The sequence below is a fragment of the Polistes fuscatus genome, unplaced genomic scaffold (genome assembly GCF_010416935.1).
Source record: "Polistes fuscatus isolate 324 unplaced genomic scaffold, CU_Pfus_HIC Scaffold2, whole genome shotgun sequence".
NCBI classification, from domain to species: Eukaryota; Metazoa; Arthropoda; class Insecta; order Hymenoptera; family Vespidae; genus Polistes; species Polistes fuscatus.
The window spans coordinates 10,857,943-10,880,141 of NW_025113096.1; the positions used below are offsets into that span (position 1 = coordinate 10,857,943).

Sequence of the window (22,199 nt, forward strand, 5' to 3'; positions counted from 1 at the left end):
GGGAAAGAAAGAAGAAGGATGCACTCTTATTTAGGAATATGTAACAGTAAGTGCTCGCGTGAGCGTGTGCTTATGTGTGTGCGTATGGTACTCGTGGTTACTTCTTCGTTTGTAGTTTTGTGTGTATGTATGTATGTATGTGTGCGCGTGCGTCACCTAGCGATGAATGATCAAGTTTTTAAAAGATGATATTATTTAATGATGTGTGTGTGTTTGTGCGCGTACGTGTTATATATGTGTGTATGAAGTTAGGCGAAATCGAAAGATGAAATAAAAAAAGTTCGTAAAACCCCTCTCCTCTTGCGAGTGGCACACGCTTAAGTGCGAAAATTGCTCTTCGTATTTGTTTAATTGTTAAATAGTTCTTATATATTTATACACGTTCCCGCGTATTTGGACTCGCTATAAACTAACTTGTTCTAACACATCGCGCATAGGTATTTTAGATACGCGTCTCGACGATAGATAGTTTCGTTTATATAAGACTCGATTATAATTGACGTTCAATATTTTTTTTTTTCTTTGTTTTCCCTCAGATCTTTCTTTGATTGCGGTATTACAATGCGTACTAGGCGCGACATCGTCGTGAAATGTTATTTTTTTGTGGCTTTTTGTTTATTTTTCTTGTTTAACTTCACAATATCTTTAGTACCTAAAAATAAGAATAGAAAAGAAAAATAGGAATAAGAACATCGTTTAGTGAGGCACTCTCAGACGGAGCTTAGAGAAACGCAAGTTAAGCGAAGGAAAAATGGCGTCTCGATAAATTCAAAGGAGACATCTCTCTCAAAGGCAACTAACTTGTTTTTTCTTGGTTCAATGTGGACGTTTGATGTTGTTAACTTTTATCTTTTTTTCTTTTTATATAATTCTTTTTTTTCTTCTTCTTCTTCTTCTTCTATTTATTTATTTATTTAACCGGAATTGTCGTTATCTTTACGTGGACGTCTTATTTGAAATTGTTCTTTCTTTCTTTCTTTCTTTTTGTGTGTTTTTTTTTTTTCTTTTCACTTATTTCTTTTCTCTTATATTTGGTTGTGCCATTTCTTTTTTATTAACCTTTCCCCGTATCGTTTATGAAACATACCGTTCATTCCGCAATTATTATTGATCCTGTTTTATATATTTTCTAGTAACGTTTCCCGACAATGTCACTTCGATGTGGACGTGCGACTTAAGCCCTTAAATAGATAAAACACGTTCGCAAACTTATCGATAGTGTTTCCTCGTATTACAAGTATATTATTCTCTTGTTTTCTTTTATTTTTTTTTCTTTACTTTTCATTTTATTGAAATGAGAATTTTATTTTTGTTGTTGTTTAATTAGAAGATAATTTGATGTTATCATCTTTCTTCTTCTTCTTGTCTCTTAAGAAATAGTGAATTCTAATATATATATATATTGTTCGTTTATACTCTCTTTTTCTTTCTTTCTTTTTTTTCTCCTAAAGTGCGAAACGGCAAATTACAAAATCACAGAGAATTACGCGTCGTTATACTAGTATTTTTGTTTTATCAGGATAATTACCTACTTTCACAAATGGACTATAATATATACTCTACAAACGATTTTCTCTAGGCCTGTTGTTTTTTTGTCGTCTACGAGATCTTCATCCGTTTGTTCTTTTTGTTCTCTTGCGTAATCGTGTAGCGCGATTAGCTCGTTTAGAAAGAGATGCTGAATTGGTGATTACGATATGAAGAAGCTCGCGGCACGTACTTGGGGCTCCACGTTCTCCAAAATGGCATACAACTAGCGATTATGCGAGAGTCTTACTTCTTCTGTGAATTTTCAACTAGACTTGGCATCAGTCAGGTTAGAAAGTAGCTTTCGTTTTGTTATATTTTCAAAGCCAATCGGACACTTTTGTCTCCGATAGTTTCACCCTCGCTACTATTTACATATTCCGAAATTAAAAAATTAATCGAATCCAACAAAATCATAGTTACGTTTAATATCGTTAACTTCTGGTATTCCGTTATATAAAGAGAAAACTTGTATTGAATTTTCTTGAACGTTCATTGTAACATTGTAAATCTGTTTAAAATCTAGAGTGTCAAAGGTACGTTTATCATTTCGTACAATAATATATTTACAGCTCTATTCGTGAATTTTTACAAGTATGATAGGAAAATTCAAACGCACCTTTGATCGTTTATTTTGTTGTTAATCTTGATGATGATGTCTCGCGTTAACGTCTCGCGTCGTTTTTCATTTCTTGTTGGCCTTTTCATTCAAAATTACTTTTAAATACATATATATATGTTCCTCTTTTAATGCGGTCTTTGTTATTGCAGTCAGGATACTTTGTTAAGAGATAAAAGATAATGAAAGATAATTATAAAGTAAAATAATAGAATACGCTTTCATACAGAGAGATGATATATATGTATAATATAGAGATAAATGTATGCGTAGGCGCGTGTCACTACGATTAAAAAGGCAACACGGAGACAAAGTCACAGAAGAAGTTGACAGAGAGTCAAAAGTTGATTGACAGAATTGCGGTCGACGAGACGTTGTTGCTGATTGGAGTATTGGGTCTTTTCCTCATTGACAGTTTTTTATGAACTAATTCTGGACGAGAGAATAAAATAGAAGAAGGCGCTAGGAACCGATCGCTAAAAAGACTATTGGCATGGCGTATCACTACATGTAGACCGTTTTCACCTAATCGTAAAGGTATCGCCCAGTAATCGGCACATAAACTGATGATAATAGCGTCTATGATTTCGCAGGAAAAAGACCCAGGTTCTAGCGAGGAGCCATTAGTATCTCTCCGTATGCTAGTATAACGAGTGTCGTCATTGATACGAGTCCTTGTGGAAGGTATCGCTTTTGTGGAAGACCCTACGTCCTTCCCTCGTAAGCTCTTGACTTGCAAAATTGTTCTCGGACTTTGGCCTCGGTAGGAGACACGTTGGCATCGTTCGGAGTTCCATGCTATGCACCTGCGAACAAATTCAAGTTTGTGATATCGTTCCTATTAGGATTACCGTTTCTATCAGCAACGCTAGCATTTTACCTACACATATGTATATGCACATATACGTACACGTATATAACTAAAAGGGAAGTAATATAATATTTACCGATTCTTCGCTGGCACTGGCATGTGCTGCCTGTTCCGCGAGCGCATTCACCACTGCGTTTATCGTTTTTGATTCGCTGCCAAGATCCTCTTCGCGGTGCCCGACCAAGTTAGGATTCTTACCGATTTTGTTTAACCTATAAGGAGAGCATAATTAAGCGTAGGGAATGTCGCACATCTCACCAACCATTGATAATCCACATTTGCTTACCAAACGTTTAGCTGAACAGGTCTGTAACGCTATACAAAAGTTATGACTAACGTGCGATAAGCACTTATCAAATATAGCTTACTTGCACCGCTAAACGTTTCAATGTGACATATAGAACTGGATAAAGAAAAAATCCAACAGTTTTGAAACAGTTACCACGGGATATCGACAATGCTTTAAAAGACTCTATGTGATTTTATAATCGTATTATTTGAACAATATTGTATATTTCAAATATTTTAATCATCTAGAATTACCGTCGATCCCCCGTGCGAACCATCGCACAACCGAAAGTGCAACTGATTTATAAAGTATGTTGCGGAAAATTATGAATACAACATTACCATGTAGTGAATGTGTCGAGAGTGTAAAAGTATTTTCTGTTTTGAATAGATAAATGTCTTAAAGTTCTTTTTCTCTCACATCAAACAAGAGAGTTTAATCTAAATTAATACTCGATAATATAACATACTACATTTTTATGTTTGTGTAAATTCGTATCACGTATATATTATAATTAAAAGTAATTTCGCGGGTAGTGTGTTTGCTCCGTGAATACTCATTGAACTCTCTCAACTCATTGTTAATAATTCTATACGTTCAAAGTTAGTGCGCTTTTTCGTTATTAATCGATCACAAATCCTCCCCATTTCTGCACTGTCTCTTTACAATCATTCGAGATAAATATAGATCGCGTAATGTATTCTTAATATTAACGATATACAACACGAGCGTATTAAAAAACGCATTAAATTTATTAAGTGTATATCGTAAAGTTTTCGGTGTTTTGTGTAAATAAGAAGCGATCGCGCGTTGGTACAGCACATTCGAAATTTAGATAAGTAGGTAATTGAACGAAAAGAAAAATATAAAGAAAAAGACAGAGAGAGAGAGAGAGAGAAAGAGAAAGAGAGAGAAAGAGAGAGAGAGAGAGAGAGAGGGGGGGAGAGAAAGAAAGAAAGAGAGAAAGAGAGGGAGAGAGAAAGAATAGTTTAAATAAAAATACCCATCTCCAACTTCGAACAAAGAAAGATAAAAGAAACTGTGAAAAGCTGTACGCATATATGAGAACGAATATGGTTCAACGGTAAACGATGAAATAGTATTACTGATTGAATCGGACAGTACATAATGTTCGAAAAGAAAGTAATGAAAGTGGGAGTGATGATTGACACCTATTAGCACACCAACTCGATAGAACAAACCTAACCAAAGTTTATACCTCTCGGCGGCAACGCTTTCCATGGTTCTACGCATAAGTGGATACTGATCCAATACGGCGTTGAAATGATCCACCGAGAGGCTGAAGAGGTTGCAATAGGTTTCCGCCCTGACCGAGGCCACTCTCCTTGCGTTAGTCAGCAAACAAATTTCTCCAAAATAAGATCCGTCTGACAGGGAAGTAGCCACTTCGCCATTTGCCATAACAATATCGACTATGCCTTCTTGTATGAAGTACATTTTCGAGCCGATGGTACCTTCCTTTATAATGATGTCACCTAAAAGAAAAGAAAAAAAAGAAAAATATGGTGACGAAATATATCAGCGTTACGTTCGCTGCGGTAGTAGCTCGTACGTGAGAAACGGTCACGGTCGGAGCTCGAATAGAGTCGATCGATACCTGGTTGGAAGACCTCGTATCTCAATTTGGTGACCACATCCGAGACAAAGTTTGAATCGGCGTTAGCAAAAAATGGCACCGATGCGACGAGCGATCTGCAGTTGTAGTTTATTACGTCCTAGCCGACGAGAATGCACACGTGTTAATAAACTTTATAATCCCATCTATCTTTTCTTCTATGTGTGTGTGTGTATATTATATAGAGATATATATATATATTATATTCTTCGAGCAGAATATGTCAATAGAAAATCTATTAAAGTTCGGTACTCGAGAGTGTGTGTGTATAGATTTTATAATTGTTTTAGCCATATGGACTAAAACAAAGAAACGAAAAAAGATAAGTAAAGGGAAAGAAAGTGACAATTAATCGTACTTCTCTTAGTTTCTCCGATAGTTCGCCAAGTATCAATTCTTCGTCGAAAAATTTGCCTTGGTATCGATGCTCGAAATATTCGGTAATTCTCTGCCTCATTTCCCGCGGTAGTTTGCGATAGGCCATGTATTCTTCCACTTGTTTCACCTATATGAAAAGAACAGAGACGAACGGGGAAAGAGAGAGAGAAAAATAGAGAAAAATAGATGAAAAATGAATGTATGCCAAGGGGACACACTTTGATATCTTGGAAAGCGGATTCGAACGACCTAATTACCTTTTCACGGTATTGTCTTCTCGAGGAATCAAGAGACTGAATAAGATTCGTCGCATGTCCCAGGAAAAGCGCGTAACAAGTAGCGCCGCTGATCATACTGAGCATCGTAAGCCACATGTCCGTTAACGATTGCGGCGGGAATCTGCCGTAACCTATGCACAACATATGTGACATCGCTTTGAAGAGGGCCCAGGAATATTGCTCGAGCCAAAACGAGTCCTGCAAACATTTTTCTTCGAGTATTTCAAGCAACTTTATACTCGGACATATTAATTTACTTGAATTTAAATCAAATTTGCATTATACGATAGGAAATATCGAACTATTTACGTGCTTCGTATTTATTTGTGTATTTATTCATGCATCTATGTATACGAACAAATATTGATAGGAAAATATTTATTAAATTAACCCAAGACTCACTTGCAATTCGTTAATGGCGACCCATGAATTACTGGGAAATCCTTGAAGCATGGGTACCAGAAATTGCAAACAACCACTCCAGTGGCCTATCAGTAGCATCATGCAGATCAGGTTAAAAATCCGCATAAACACCGACGCCATATTCAGGAACTGCCAACAACAACGATCAAGTTTTATTTCTCGCGCTGATTTCGTGCTAATCGAAAAAAAATCTTTCGCCGCGCTCTTTTTCTAATTTTTTTTCTTTCTCTTTTTTTTTTCTTTTTCTTTTTCTTTTTTTTGAATTTTTAAAGTTCAAGACTTTTCTCGTCAACACGAAGCTCCTTTCTCTCGCGTAAGTGTACAGCAACAAAACAAGCAGTGTTGCGCGAAAACGCCTCGTTGGATAGAATTGACTCGAAATAATTGTTGCACATAGCTTTTTTTTTTTCTCTTTCTCCATTACTTTTAATTCGTATCGATCAATGCGAGAAGAAAAAAAAAAGTGTTTTGAAATAAACTACGCGGCAATTATTAGTCATTAAGGTCCGACGGAAAAAGCTTTAAAAGTTCAAACGTTGGAAACGATGCTCGACGATGTACTCACATCAGTTATGTATTTTAATAATAATTAGTCGGACTTTAATGGCGCATATTCGGAGCCAAACGAAGTATCTTTCTTTTTTTTTTTTGTCTTCTTTTTGCTTTTGGAAGAGTTTTTTTTTTGGTTGCACTCCCTGTCGGTATGTTTGTTACTTAGTTTTTTGTTAAAAAAAAAGAAAAGCATGCTTTACATTAATTAAAAGATACGCATCACGTGGCACACAAAAGAATAAATTCAATGTAGTAACTAACATGTTGATTATAATAATGATAATAATAATAATTTGTTCTACTAATGCTCTATAACAAAACAATGTCAATCATCTGCAAAGTTTGCTCAAGATTCTCAGACCGCTTATGCGCCCGATTACGATCGACACGATCTTCCTTATAATTGTAAGTAGTATATACACATAAGTAAGTAGTAAATATTACATATGTAACGTGTGGTATGCTTTTAAACGAGCATCGTTAACTCGATAAGAAAATCAGCTACACAAGTAACTAACGTATGAATAATAAAGAAGGATAATAAAGCTATAGGAAAACGCAGAGATCGTAAATCGTTTCGCTCTGTATTCGTTCGTATGAACAACCGGGGTTGAATTATGACACGACACATTAAAAAGCGTTTCGGGTAATAATGTCAAACAGGGACAAACGAAAAAGAAAATGAAAAAGAAAAAGAAAAGGAGAAAAAAAAAAAGGAAAAGAAATAAGTAATATAAGAAAATAGAAAAAACGTCCACTCGCAAAAATCATAAATCAGACTCAAGCTTGTTCGATGCAAAAACAATAATTTCATATCAAGCAAATAATACAAATACGTGTTTGTATGCACAAATACGATCTACTTATCGTATTCTTTTTATTTTTTGTTTTTTTTTTTTTTCGTAGTAATATGAATTAACGAGAGACGCTAGTTTGAATGATTTTTTGTCTATTATGCTCGAGAATGACTGTAAATAATAAAAATTAATCGAGAAATGAAAGAAGAAAGGCGCTTCGTTGAAAAGAGAAAAATCGAAATATCCGTTTGATGTTTAGAAAGCACACGGAAAGCTAATTGCCCGTTGTGTTTTTCTCGCGATAGATCGAAAAGAGAGAGATGATTAACTAAACTCTCTGTACTTTAGTAAATAACATAAAAAGCTGTAATCCATCCACGTAACAAGTAACGTTAATTTCTCGGTATGTCGTTAATTAACGTTTCGTCTTACGTGGGTAGGAACCATCGAGGAGTTCACTTTTCTATGGTTGACGTAATTACCGAGTATATCTATCGTTCCAAAAGACGATTGTTTTTTATCAATCGAGTGTTATATTACAATCCGGAATGTCGCTCCTGTCCATCGGTAATTTGATTATTTTTACTAATTGATTTTATTATTTATTTCTTGACAGTCGATACTTTAGAGTAAACATTTCGACTAAAATCAGATAAAAACTCTAGAAATAAATATATTTTCCTACGTCAACCATGACGTCATAGCTAAAACCACAACTATTATTGAATTCGATATATTTGAAAATTTATTATTTATATGAAAGCTTTCATTCGCGTGCGTTCGTAATTTGTATATTAAACATAAATTTCCAACTTTCAATACAAATGAAATTGCGTATAATTGATTCGCAATTGAATATCTAACGATTAAATTTGTCCTTTTTCTAGATTTTCATTTCCGAATAAAGTAATATCCTAATATGTAAGAGCAATTATAGAAAATTTCATTCTGAACGATAACAAAATCGTAGGAACTTTTTTCAATCCTTTCGTTACGAGACCAATTTAAGGGTCGTACAAAGGTACACGCCTGTACGATACTCGCGACACACAAACGATAATGGCGCGAAAGCATGCCGTAACGAAAGGTTTAAATGACGAACACACGGATGAAAACTTTTACGTATAAATATAAATAATATGAAAAGGACGAAAAAAAAGCGACACTCCCCTCCTCTCTTCCTTCTTATTTCGTCACGCTATTATCTATCGCTATTAAAAGTAATAAAAGAAAAAAAAAGTGAAAAAAAAAAATAGACATCAGCTACGTAAAATGGCGAAGTATGAAGCTAGTTGGAAAAAAAAAAAAAAAAAAAAAAAAAAGGATAACTGAACCGGCGATATATCTCGTAGCGGGATCACAAGCGTACTGTCTGACAATCTAATATGCGACAAAAACGATTACAATTACTTGCTAAATGTTTATTGGGTATCGTGGTGGTAATAGTAAGTCGTCCATGGCTGATAGTCAACGTATAAAATTGTCTTTAGCGCCTACGGGTAACGAACGGGTGGTATGTAAAAAACAGGGTGATAGAAACTTAACTGCTAAGATCACAAATACTTTCCATACATTACCTGCTTCTACGTGAACACATTAATTAATTACAACGTAAGTATTTGTAAATGTATATCGTATACCATACGTTGTATGTATGTAAGTAAGTAAGTATGTATCTAAAAAAAAAATTACGCACGCTCACCATCTATATATGTATATATACGTACATATATATATATATATATATATATACGTGTTACACGTACGCGCTTTTTATACTCTTCGAATCATTTTTCCTTTATTTTTTTTTTTTTCTATTCTCCAGATTCTTGCTATTCTTATAATATTTTTTATCGATGGTGGAGAAAAAGAAGAAAAAAAAAAATACGATTACGTATAAGTAAATGCATGTATTCGCGTACGCATGCTCGCACACGAATTACATATACATATATATGTGTGTATGTGTGTGTATATTATACTCAAAAGTCTTCTCTCTCTATACGTATATATATATATATACATATACATATATATATATATATTACATATGTATCGTATAACTCAACATCAACCTTCTTTTCTACTAGACAATCACAAGTTCAGTAAAGGTAAAAGCGTCTGTTTAGAAACACAAAAAAAAAGGAACAAATCCATGATGATACGTCAAATGAAGCGATTATCGTTCTGATGGTCAGTATTGTATATATAATAATAATAATAATAATAAAAATAATATAATTATAATAATAATAAAAATAATAATAATAATAATAACGCTGGCATGTAAAATATGGCAACACATACACAAACTAACGAAAGAGAAGATACGCAACAAATGAATGAACAAAAAAATATACAACCAGAACGACCAACAAAGAATTCATCTGCGGGATTAGGGCACAAAAAACGCGCGGCGCCGTACCTCCCGGAAAAGTTTGTGAAGCAACAAGGAAAAAGATAAATTTAAAAAGTAAAAGACTAAACAACGGAGGGGGAAATTGAGCGGGGGCGAGGTCGAATAAGAAAAGATGGCGTAAAAGAAAAAGAGAAATGGGAAGAAGAAAGAAAGAAACAGAAATGAGGGAAAAATAAATAAAAAGAAAAAAAGTAAAGGATGGAAAAACGGAAAGGAAACAAAAGATCGATTAGAAAACAAAGTAAAAACAAGAGAGAAAGAAAAAGAGATAGTGAAAAAGAGAGAAAGAGTGTATGTGTGAGAGAAAGAGAGAGAGAGAGAGAGAAAGACACAGAGAAAGAGAGAGAGAGAGAGGGAAGAATAGAGACAAATAAAAGAGGAAGGTGATAAGTAAAAAATAGAAATAATAGTCGTTTAACAAAATGATAATCAATTAAGCGCGAAAAGCCAGGCTTTGAAGCGAGGAAAAGCGTTATTTTTCGTCATGTTTAATCAATCATTTTCATAATAATTGCAAGGCATACAGAGAGAGAGACAGCCATCCGTAATACAAGAAGGATATATATATATATACTATATAATATATAATATGTATTTATGTAAGTGCGATTTTCTTATGCTGAAAAAGCAGCAGAAAGGTCAAGAGGAAGGGAATTTCTTAGAAAGGGTGTGGGCAACAAGAGTAGAAGGGGTTTGGGCGTTGTAAGGAATCGTTCGCAGAGCAGCGGCAGGGGTAGCAAGCTCTCTACTTTCAAACATTGCGCCCTAATTCAGATTTTCTTGAACAATTCTTTTCCGATATCCATTTTCTTTAGGTTCTCTCTCCTCTAACATAACATAACGATGCGTCTCGCAAGTATGTACGTATGTGTATGTGTGTGTAATAATGTATATATGTGTGTATGTACGTAAGTATGCTTGTTTCATGTAAAAGGCATCGTATATATGCGCGAATTTGCAAGAAAGCGACAGAGAAGGGACGCCCAATCACGTGCACTCATTATTAAGGATCGTGCACACCGTCTAGCGATTAAAAGCGTTTTCAAATGAAGGTGCTTTTGGTGGGTTGGATTGGTTTACGTAGGACGACGACTCTTACGAGAAAAGGGGGGGGGGGCTTGGAGGGATGTTTTTCAAGCTGACGATAAAGAAATTTGATTTGGCCAAGGGTGAGGGGGTTTATAAGGGACACGTAAATTTTGACAATCACATCGAGGATTTCGTTGGTCAACGGCCACCTGAATGAAACAAATCGAAAAATAAAATCAAAATGGGGCCATTGGGGGGTGGTGCTACAAAAAGTAGGATCGAATTCGACCATTGTCGAATCTCGAAAATCACACACATATTTTATTGTTTTGTATTCGAGCAACGGATTTGTCTGAAATTTCATGTCAGTCGTCATCGTCGACGTTTCGTCGTTGTGTCTGTGTCCTGTGTCTCTGTGTCGGTATCGGTGTAGGTGTCTTTGAAAAATAAAAAAATGATCCAAGACAAATTGGCTTATCTTCTCGCGCTTAAAAGACGTTCTTTTGTTGTCTAATTATATGAGAGTATAATTAAATACATATTTAATGTATGTAAACTTTCTCATCGCTAGGCGGGTGCCGATGGTGAGTGTATACAAAGCATGGCCTATATTTGCTGCGGGTAATATGTAAATAATGTATAATGCGGCGGAAAGTAAAAGCGAATGTTTGTAAGTATAAACCAACGAGCCAATCAGCGTACAGCTCCGCCATTGCCTCCGTAACCAACGTTCCTAATTTCCAAGGAATCGATAGACCGAAGATTGGCGTAGATTTCGATAGATGGTCAAAGTATATCTCTACAACTAGGATATATACGATATATACAGTAATATTAAATTAGCAGGCTCGTATTTTGCGACATATCTCTCTCTTGTACTTTTCCTCGATAGCTGCGTTTAGCAAAAAAAGAAAAAAAAATAAGAAAAGAAGAAGAAGAAGAAGAAGAAGAAGAAAAAGAAGAAAAAGAAGAAGAGATTTTTTTCGAAATAAAGGGAGAGAAAAAATAATTCGTACTAACCCTTTCGTTATTAGCGACCCATATATGGGTCGTCAACATATATGGGGTCGAACGATAGGTCGTAACGAAAGGGTTTAAAAATAAATAAAAAATAAAAAAAAAACAACAAAAAGAAAGTAGAAGAAGAGATCGGTTATTTGCGTGAAACGCGGATCGATTCGAAAGACAAGAGAAATAAGTTTCGAGATGCGAAAGAATTAACGAACGATTGCAGTAATAGTAGTAGTAGTAGTAGTAAGCTCTAACTAGCTTATCTTTTATTGCGTTCATTCGCGTAAGTATCTACATACGTAACTCGAAATATATATTATGGATACATGTTTGCATGTACGATGTTACGTATGATACGTAATAAACGTATACGTAATTGATAAAATAAAGGAAAGCGAACACAACATCGTTCTATCGACTCTCATGAAACTGGGTACGGGAATTAATCTGAGGTCGATTCGTTCGCGAACGAATCGAATGGACTCGAGCTCGCGCATTCGTTAGGGCGAGTTACCTTAAAAATAAGGTCGCTTTTGCTGAAACCGGACTTCTTTTTACTCATATTGTCAGAACTTAGGCGCCCCCTCCGCTCAGTGCGTTTTTTTTGTAGGTTCTGCAATATCTAGAAACAAAAGAAAGCCGGGACATAGCAAGACATAGTAAGTAAAGGACAGGTAATAGAAGTTTTTATATAGAAAAAGAAGAAGAGAGTGTATAGAGAAAGAAATAATAGAAAAAAAAAAAAAAAAAAAAAAAAAATAAGAAATATAAGAAAGAAAGAAAAAATAAGAGACAGATAGACAGAGAGAAAGAGAGACAATCGGACAGATTAGAAAGATAAGAGTATAGTTAGAAAATAGAAAGAGACAGATATATAGATAGATAGATAGATAGAGAGAGAGAGAGAAGAAGAAAAAGTAGAATAGAAGAGAAGAAAGTTGTTAGTAAGTAGGAAAGAACTCGACGTGGATAAAGATCGGGTAATATTTATATTGCAAGACGTTCTTTTTTTTTTTTTTTTACTCGTGTTCAGATAAAGTGGGAGGCAAAAATAGAAGAAAACAAGTGTAGCAAAATTTGTAGACAAAGGAACGTACCCCATCTTTTTTTTCTATTTTTAAAAGAAAAAGATATTCATTTCCACATAGATTTATTTATATTTATTATAAATAATACGTATTCGTTTTACAGGGTGAGATAAAAGTTGTTTTTTCCCAGAGAAACCACAAGATTTGGATTAGTTAAAACAGAATTGATAGAATAGTCACCCCAGAACTTGGATGCCAACCCCTTATTCGGGTTTTTATACGAGTTCTGCTTTATGTTAATCGCTAATCAAACGATCTAAGTCGCGTTTTTATTATAATGAACACTGATTCTGTTTATTTATGTGAACAAATGCATAAAAATGAATGAATAAAAATGCAAATATAGTTTGTTTATTATTATTTATGACAAAGCGACTTTGATCTCAGCCTGTGTATTTAAATATCAAACATATAAGATCAGAATGGGGCTGTTGCTCGTATTAATAATGGATTGAAACCGAAAACAATAAAAACAATTTGGAAATTAATTATTCTTTTTCTTTTTTTCAAGGAATTATCCCTTCGTCACTAATATTTTATTTATTCTTTTTTTTGTTTTCCACAAAAATCCCCGTCGCTAGGCAAAAGCGCTGGAAATACACTCGATAATTATTTAAACGTGGCTAAAACCAATAAAAGTTAATTATCTTGCTCGGTTCGTCTTATTCCGTGGGTACGATACGATCGATAATAAAAGGGAAAATTAATATAAAGCTTCCCATAGAACTCTGGTACCGATAGATACACGCTGGTGCAGCCCTTCAAAGAAAAAAAACCCATAGAAAAATAGTAGGTAGGTTTGTAGGTAGGTGGTTAGTTAGTTTAGTTAGATTTATGAATTTATTCAAATTTGAGAAAAAAGAGTGGGGGGATTATTCGATGATTTACTTCTCGCCGTTTGATTGTTTTCACTAGTTTCTTCTCGTCTCTCTATAGAAAAATATGAATCTCTTTTTTTCTCTGTTCGCTTTCTATCAAAATTATTATTCGATCGATCAACATAACCGTTCCCACTCTCTCATTGGCATATATTTATAATATATATAAATATGTGTGCCACGAAGGACGGGCGGATATGATGATGGATCATCGAGCAAAAACGAACATAAAAATATTGAAAAGTAAATATATAGGGTGTCCCGTAACTGGTGGTACAAGCGGACAAGGGATAATTCTATAATTATTTCTTATAATTAATTCTATTATAATTCTATAATAAAATTTATTCTTATGCGGCTTTATTTCGGAGAAAAATAAGTTTGAAAATTTGTCAAGCACGCGTGCACTTGATTTAGTTTCGGTTCGATGGATTTTAGCATTTTTGTGCTTCTTAATATGATTAGAAAAATTGTCGGTATAATGAAATATCTCTTGTATCGGTTCTAATTTTATGCTCATCGAATAAGGCTTTTTGTTTTTAGAATTACAAGCTTAATAAAGTGCACAAGTAATCGACAAATTTTTAAACTTACTTTTTTTTTTTTTTTCGTTTTTTATATTGAATAATCTCCTGTTCGTTTGTACCAGCAATTGCAAGACACCTTGTATGCATTAAAAGAAAAAAAAAAAAATAGAAAAAAAAAAGTAATACGATAATTTTCCGGCGAGTGGATAAGAATGGATGGCGTGTGTATACGAGTTGACCGTAAGTGAGAAAAAGAGAGAGAGAGAGAAAAATTAATGATTTGAGCGTTAGTATAATAATATATAATAATCAAGAAACCAATAAAGCCATTCGTTAGTAAAAAAGTAAGCTTTTCATTTATAACAGCAGACGCGCGCAAGCGTTAAAAAGCCACGATTCTTTAGTCAAGCCTGGATATTATGCTTCGATGAGAGCAATTAGTTAGTAATATATAAGAATATAATAAATTAGGAAAAGATATATAGAAAATAATCGCGGCTGACCATCGAATTTATAAGATTCCTTGGAAAGCTGGTCGGCCGGTCGTTCCTCGCTCGACTTTTCTCTACTTCCGTGTCTTCTCTTTTATTTTAATTAATTTTATTCTTTTTCTTGTAATTCAAAGAAAAAAATTTCTCCCAGATAATTTCAATGACTATTAAAAAATGACGTATGACAAATAATATATGAAAATTCAAACGAAGGAGTCCACTCGCCCTTTCTGACGACGAACATGGGTGCGTTTGGTGATGTAATACGAGCTCAACTAAAAATAATAATCAAATCAAAATATATAAAATATATGTATGTATGTATGTATTTTTTCTTTTTATAAAAACTTACTGTCTGAAATTATTTTATTGACGTTCGCAAGTCAATTTACATGTAGTAGGTACGTAGTACGTTGCGAATCTCGTTTATTAGATTCGTCGAGATATAGAAAACGTATTGTATTTTTCTACGTAGATATATATCTCTTGGCTGTGATTTAGTTTGTTTAGAAACGTCGTCGCGCGCAACTGTGTGCGCGGATATCTCGTTTAATTCAAATTTTAAATGAATGCACGCGCACATACACATACCCATACACACACGCAACCATATATACATAAATATATATGTATATATACATGTATTTATATGTGTATACGTACGTGATGAATATTAAAACGTGCAATGTGTTTGTACATACGCATTTATTAATTTGTTTACTCTCTTTCTTCTTCTCTTTCTCTCTCTCTCTCTCTTTTTTCTTTGCAGTAGAAAGAGAGAAAAAGAGAAAGCGTAGACCACACACATCGATTTAACGTGTGTTCCAAAGTTTTAAGGTTATTTTTTCTTTAAAAAAGAAAAAGGAACCACAAATTGCGATATCAATCATCGTCTATGATCTGTCATTTTTTCGCATGGTTCCGTGAGTTATCGCCTTTTAATGTTCAGCGCGAGTCGTACAGTTAATGCGCTTGTTTCAACACACGGTTCGATGAGCAAGCAACAAATTGCACTTGTAAACCATAATAGTGATAATGCTCGTTCGTCGCTCTTATTCTCGCGCAAACGCGCGCTTCTTTTTCACTGGAATATAACTCATGCGAATTTCGTTCAAAATAAGTTGCATAAACAGTTACGAGTACCTAGAGACTATTGTAATAGCACAATAATAATAATAATAATAATAATATAATCGAATTGACGATCTATGAAATAATAAATAACACTTTCTAAAATATTCATATAGATCTCTCTAAACCTTCTTCTAAATACACGTAGAAAATTACTTGCTACGATTATCGTAAATAAGTAAAGAAAAAAAAAAGAAAAATATTCAAACGATTATTCTGGGGAATAATTGGGGGAAAATACGTTTAACATAACACCTGGGTATCATAGGTAGACGACAAAGATAAGAGAGGGCGGGGGTGGTGGGTCAAAAGGGGTGAGGATCTATATCTCTTCTGTTGTGTGTTGGGGCTTCGGGTGTTTAGAATAAAGAACGACGACTGACAGTGTTGTTTCTTCATTTTCTCCGTAATAAAGATAGTCGACGGGGAAAATGCGAAGAGTAAGGATAGAACGAGGAAGAATTACAAAACGTATATGCACGTCAGCCTAACAGGAAAAGTAGAAGAAAAACCAACAAAAATACATACACACACACATTTGTTATTCGTGCGTATTATCTTCTCCGTCCTGATGGAAGAAAAACTGCACTAACGAAAATATGATATACATATATGTGTATATATATATACATATATATTTACATGTATGTATATGGTATACTGATAACGTATAATAAGATATATTCTCTTGTTCTCTATCTCAGGCATCTAAAAAACACGAGGAAAAACAGCAAGCAACTTTGGGTGAAAGGATAACTCGGAAATCAGCCAGATGGCTCCAACGAACGGTGTTGGATCGGTAAAGTTTGGTGATTTGATATCAAGAGAAAGAGAGAGAGAGAGAAGGGAAGACGAAGGGCAGGTGGAAAATATTTAGGGAAAAGAAAGGGAAAACGAGGGAAAGAGAGAGAGAGAGAGAGAGAGAGAGAGATAGGAGTAGGGAATTGAATGGAAACGAGGACAACACACACCGAACATGGGCACATTGCCAAAAAATCTCGGGCAAATAGGATTAATATATACACCTAACACACACATCACACACACAGCACAGGCAGACCTACGGTCAGCAGACCAATCAACTTTCTTGTCTCTTTAGAGTAACCCGTGTCGAATACCATACGGATTGAGGAGACAGAATCTAAGCCATTGTTTCTCTTCTTTTGTTTGGATCTTTTTGCTATCATAGTTTTTCTCTTCGTCATTACACTCGTGAAAATAAATGCGTCCCATGGTATATTCAAGCGATGTCATCGCGATTAGTTTTTTTTCTTCTTTTCTTTTCCTTTCTTTTCTTTTCTTTTCTTTTCTTTTCTTTTCCTTCCTTATGTAGCTCGATTATTCCTGATTATCACCGTCCTCTATCTCTTTTATTTACGGATGCATATGTTGCGGTTAATATTCAACGTTTGTTACATAGTAAATTAGCTAGAAAGAAAACAAAGTTTTCATTGGATGCTTTGCATTTTAACTAGACAATCGACCAACCCTGTTGGCTAGAAACCTGTTGCTTTTTTTTTTCATTTCAACTATGCCAATAAAGTTTTGTTTTCAAATATAAAATTCTGATTTAGCATATAATTTTGGATAGAATTATATTATTATGCAATCTAGATATGATTAGAAATAACACAAAGTTACTAACTCAATTCATGATTAAACAAATTTTGAATATTTATGTTAACATATATACACACATCCAAATTTCTATTATTTTTTTTAAATCTTTTTTTTTATCTCCGTTTTGTTAAGATATATCATCGTAATATCGAGTCTCTCAAAAGCATGGTACGATCTATTACAATGTATAGAAACAAATACATGCACATGTAATTATTATCTAAAAGATCACGTGGATGCCCCTTGCAAATAAACGAAAGATCAAGATTCTGTCTATTATATTTATATATATATATAAATAGAATTCCATTCGTTTTCAAATGCACATGCGCACACGTTTATATCACTTATTTATTAATCGCATAATTCCACGTGAAATAATAATTATCTATAATTATAATTTCTAGAATAAGATGGTAACACGGTGGTAATCAAGAGCGTTCAGGATAGAAATTTAATGAAATCACCGGAGCGTCATCAAAAAATTCGTCATTTCCTTATAACAAAGGTGTCAATCTCTAATGGTCGACCTTGATTCGCCGGTATTCGTCAGGGTTTACCCCGTAATTAAACTATTATATTTGTAATCCAAACTCGAACGAACGAACGAACGCCTAGGAAAATGAACATTTTCAAATAAAAAAAAAACAAAAATTAACTGTATTTGTTAGTGGAGATATCAGATCAAACGTCATACCAAAAACCGTTCTCAGGGATTTTTTTTAATAAAGGAACTAGCTCTAGTCGTGTTAAACATCGACACAGTATATTGTTACACAATTCTCGATCGTCTTTAAACCACGCACACATCCAATTTTCTACTTTTTTGTTCTTTTTATTTTATAAGCGTACATGTGTCCTTTGACGATTCAGCGATTAAGAATTATGTGATTTAAATTTGGATGTGCCGTAGGTAAAGGCGTCTAATACCGAAACTCGAAATAACACACGGCAAAAAACTATTGATTATGCATGTAACCCCTACTACGAGGGAGAGAAACGAACTGAAAAGCAAAACACGACAATATTTAAACAATGGCAATCGTAACGTTAAAAAAGTAACAGGTGGAGAGGGCTTTGAATTATAACGATAATAATAATAATAATAATAGAAACGAAACGATAATAATCAACGATAACAAAGGTTTCAATAATAACGATCTAGCAAAATATACATTACATATATACATATATGTATATACGTACGTATATGCATACATACATTTATACACAAATATGTATATAAATATAATATATGCATAAATGTGTATAAATAAATATATATGTATGTATGTGTATGTATACATATAGTATATAGATGTATATATATTTATATATATATATATATATACTTATATATAAATATATGTATTTATACGTAGAAACATTAAGTTTGAAGTTAACGAACGCTTTAATCAAGAAAGGGCATTTGGCCTTGGTTTCGGGATTACTAGGCAGGCACACCTTGCTGGTTCGGTCTGGTTGGGGCGGTGACGCCCGACGCTCGTAGTGCCTCTCCGGCTGTTGATAAAGGGGGATCTGCAAACCCATTCGGAAACGTGTTCTCGCAATGCGCCTAGGAGTAGGACGACTTGTATAATTGTTCTCGTTATCTGGTTTCGACGTGTGTATGTGCGTAGGTGTAAGAGACAAGAGGATATTTCGAGCTTCTTTCATTTCTTTGCTTCACACATTTCGTTTTTTTTTCGATTCGACAAAATTTCATTTCTTTTTTCTTTTTTCTTTTTTTCAACGCGTAAATCGTAGATATATCAAAATTTTTTTTTATATATATATATATATGTATACAAAGTATTATACATATGCGAATCGATGACGATAATAAACCGTGTCTTTTGATTGACGGTCATTTGCGAAAAAATAAAAACGTTCGAGATTTATTTCGGATACGAATATATTATTAACGTTCCTTCAATCTTTCTTTATTTTCGATTATTTTTCTCAGCCGATTTTAGAAATCAATATTGGAGATAATATTTATAACCTAACACGCATTATTATTTCTTAGTATTTTCTTTTTCCTTGTTTTTTTTATCTAGATTTATTTAATTGTAGCCAATGGTTAAAGAAAACTTCGTACCTAATGAGATTCGAGATAATAAATAGGTAACGCGGTTTTTTTTTATTATTCTCACAGAGTGAATTATTGAGTGTCGAACAGAAGAGAAAAGAGAGGTAAAAGCAGAGGGAGGCAAAAGGATATGTATCAATGCAAGCGCAATAAATAACATTTAGAATAAATAGAAAACTGAGAGACTGGTCCCCGAATCGACGAAAAGCCTGATTGATTCGTTGGTCTGTTCGCTGCACGTCACGGTACACTCTTTCTCTACGGGCAGAACACAGTAAGAAAAAAACGTAAACTTCCATAATAATAATATATAATTCTCTATTTAAAACAACTATTATGTAATTTAAGTCGATCAACGATTTGCATCACCGTTTTTTTCTTTTCCTCTTGTTTTTCTTTTTTTTTTCTTTTTTTTTTTTTTTTGTTTTTGTTTTCCTACTCTCCTCGATACCGCACACGAGTGTTTTATTTGCGTTCGAATTAGAGATTAAAATCCTTTCCGTTTTTTGTTCCTTTTTTTATTTTCATTTTGTTTTTTTTTATCTGTTCAACGTTTTCGAACCGTTTGTATTTTTCCACGATTAGCGATAAAGAGTTTGGAATCTTTATCTGTTATTGAACAATGTTTATAGCTCCATAGAAACAGAACATGCTCTTTTCGTTTTTGTCTGCCGATCAGATATCTACCAGGTTGGTAGAAACATGCCGCGATTTTATTGTATTACAATTTTAATGAATATTTCGATCGAATTTCATTTTCTATGGAAAAGTTCGTTGAAATTAAACATCAAACTTACCGACATATAATCTATCTTCATTTAATTAACGGAAGTTATTATTTTTTTTCTCTTCTTTTTCTTTTCAATTAAATGCAAATTATAATCAATTCGGTTTTGATAAATCAAACGAAAGACAATTATTAGTAAAATCTTACGCAACATTTTAATTTGATGCGGTAAGTTTGGTGTTAATTTCGATTGAGTTTAAAATTTGAAAGAGCATTGTCTAAAAGGAAAGATAAGTTATTATCAAAAAAAAAAGAAAGTATGACGTAATAGATTTGTACATGTATGAGAAATCGACATAGTCCTTCACCAACCTGACGATATCGATCTCATTAACGTAATCCTTATTTGAGCAAGGTGAATCCATTGGACTTTTTAAGCATATTATTTATTAGATGAGATAGAAATATGTTTTGAAAAAATAAAAAAAAAATTTTTATTCGTTGAAAGAATTGAAAGGTACACGAGACCAACGAGTTCACCTTGCATTTATCTCTTATAATCAAGCAAATTACCTCTTACCTTGTCGCTCATAAATATCTGAATCGATCCAAATCGTATAAGTTCGTTTATCGAAAGAAAACACATCGTACAAACGAAGACGATAAATTATGAACGAGAAATTAGCAATTTTAACTTATCGTGACGCGATAATCGAAGTAGGAAAAGTAAGTTTCTAATTTAAAAAAGAATAGAATTATCTCGCGTTGAATAATGATAGCGAAATTTTCTGATTTTTAGCCAAGCTAAATTTATCAAACAATTTGTTGCATCGTAGTAGCTTGTCATCTCATTCTGCCACGTTTCTATCTCACTCTTTCTCTCTCTCTCTCTCTCTCGCTTGCTCTTTTCTACTCATTTTTATTCTCTCCTCTCTCTCTTTCTCTCTCTTACTCTCTCTTTTTCTACTTCCACAAACGCGATAACGATTCTTTCTAATTTTCATTTATATTAGAAAAGGTAATGACGTAAACGGAACACGAACTTTACCTTGGATCGAATCACTTTTTCTAACTTAGTAAATGGCGACAATTTCGAGACGTTGACTTTATACAAGGGACATCTTATGTGCATAATATATATATATATATAAATAAATAAAATAAGTGATCGAAAAAAATGATGCCATATAATAAACGATTAAACACTCACATAGACCTCTTCCCATTGCGAGACATACCGCACCAGTCTTGACAAGCGTAGTAACCTAACGAGGGATAACAGTTTTGCAAGCCTGAGAATCCTGAGAGCACGTCCAGCATGCAGGATCTGGAAGGACTCACTGAAGTCCTGAAACTAAAAAGTCCCATCGATAGGGATTATCCTCTTGTCCTTGACAAAATTTTGTATTGCGCGTAAAAAAGGAAGAGGGATAGAGAAAATTAAAAAAAAGAAAAAGAAAAAAGAAAACAAGAAAAAAAACATTGGCTATACTTACTTGATTAAAAATGAGGAAAATATAGTCTAGTGGTATGGATGAGATGAGGTCGAGAAAGAACCAAGTCCTGAGGTAGTGTTTAGCGATTAACTTGGGATCCAATATCACTTGTTCGGCGTTATCTTGCTGCATTATACCTGCGTGACAAAAACAAAGAAAGAAATCGATTCATGCTACATTTTCCTCATTCTTTTTCGCATCCTGTTTTCTTCATCTTCTTTTTTGTCTGTTTTTTGTTATCTCTCTCTCTCCCCACTATTAAATAACACTCGAGCGAAAAATAAAGCGATGACGTCGCGATCTCGAATTGAAAATCGTAA

At 33.9% G+C, this 22,199-nt stretch overlaps 1 protein-coding gene across 15 annotated transcripts in view; it reads right to left on the bottom strand.

Annotated features, from left to right (window-relative positions):
• Positions 1–878: 878 nt before the first annotated feature.
• Positions 879–22,199, bottom strand: part of LOC122516234 (potassium/sodium hyperpolarization-activated cyclic nucleotide-gated channel 3) — a 66,646-nt gene continuing 45,325 nt past the window's right edge. For 4 of the 15 annotated variants that reach the window (XM_043633893.1, XM_043633886.1, XM_043633887.1 and 1 more), the window contains 11 exons: positions 21,880–22,016; positions 21,594–21,737; positions 19,029–19,103; positions 12,344–12,451; positions 6,001–6,150; positions 5,578–5,796; positions 5,301–5,447; positions 4,925–5,042; positions 4,514–4,802; positions 3,094–3,229; positions 879–2,952 (listed from right to left, as the gene is read on the bottom strand). In XM_043633893.1, the coding sequence (XP_043489828.1) occupies positions 2,806–2,952; positions 3,094–3,229; positions 4,514–4,802; positions 4,925–5,042; positions 5,301–5,447; positions 5,578–5,796; positions 6,001–6,150; positions 12,344–12,451; positions 19,029–19,103; positions 21,594–21,737; positions 21,880–22,016 (1,670 nt within the window). In that variant the 3' untranslated portion in view covers positions 879–2,805. Of the gene's footprint in view, positions 2,953–3,093; positions 3,230–4,513; positions 4,803–4,924; positions 5,043–5,300; positions 5,448–5,577; positions 5,797–6,000; positions 6,151–12,343; positions 12,452–18,972; positions 19,141–19,520; positions 19,915–21,593; positions 21,738–21,879; positions 22,017–22,199 lie in introns of those variants that run through there. The other 11 variants (XM_043633888.1, XM_043633894.1, XM_043633892.1 and 8 more) reach the window with 11 other exon arrangements.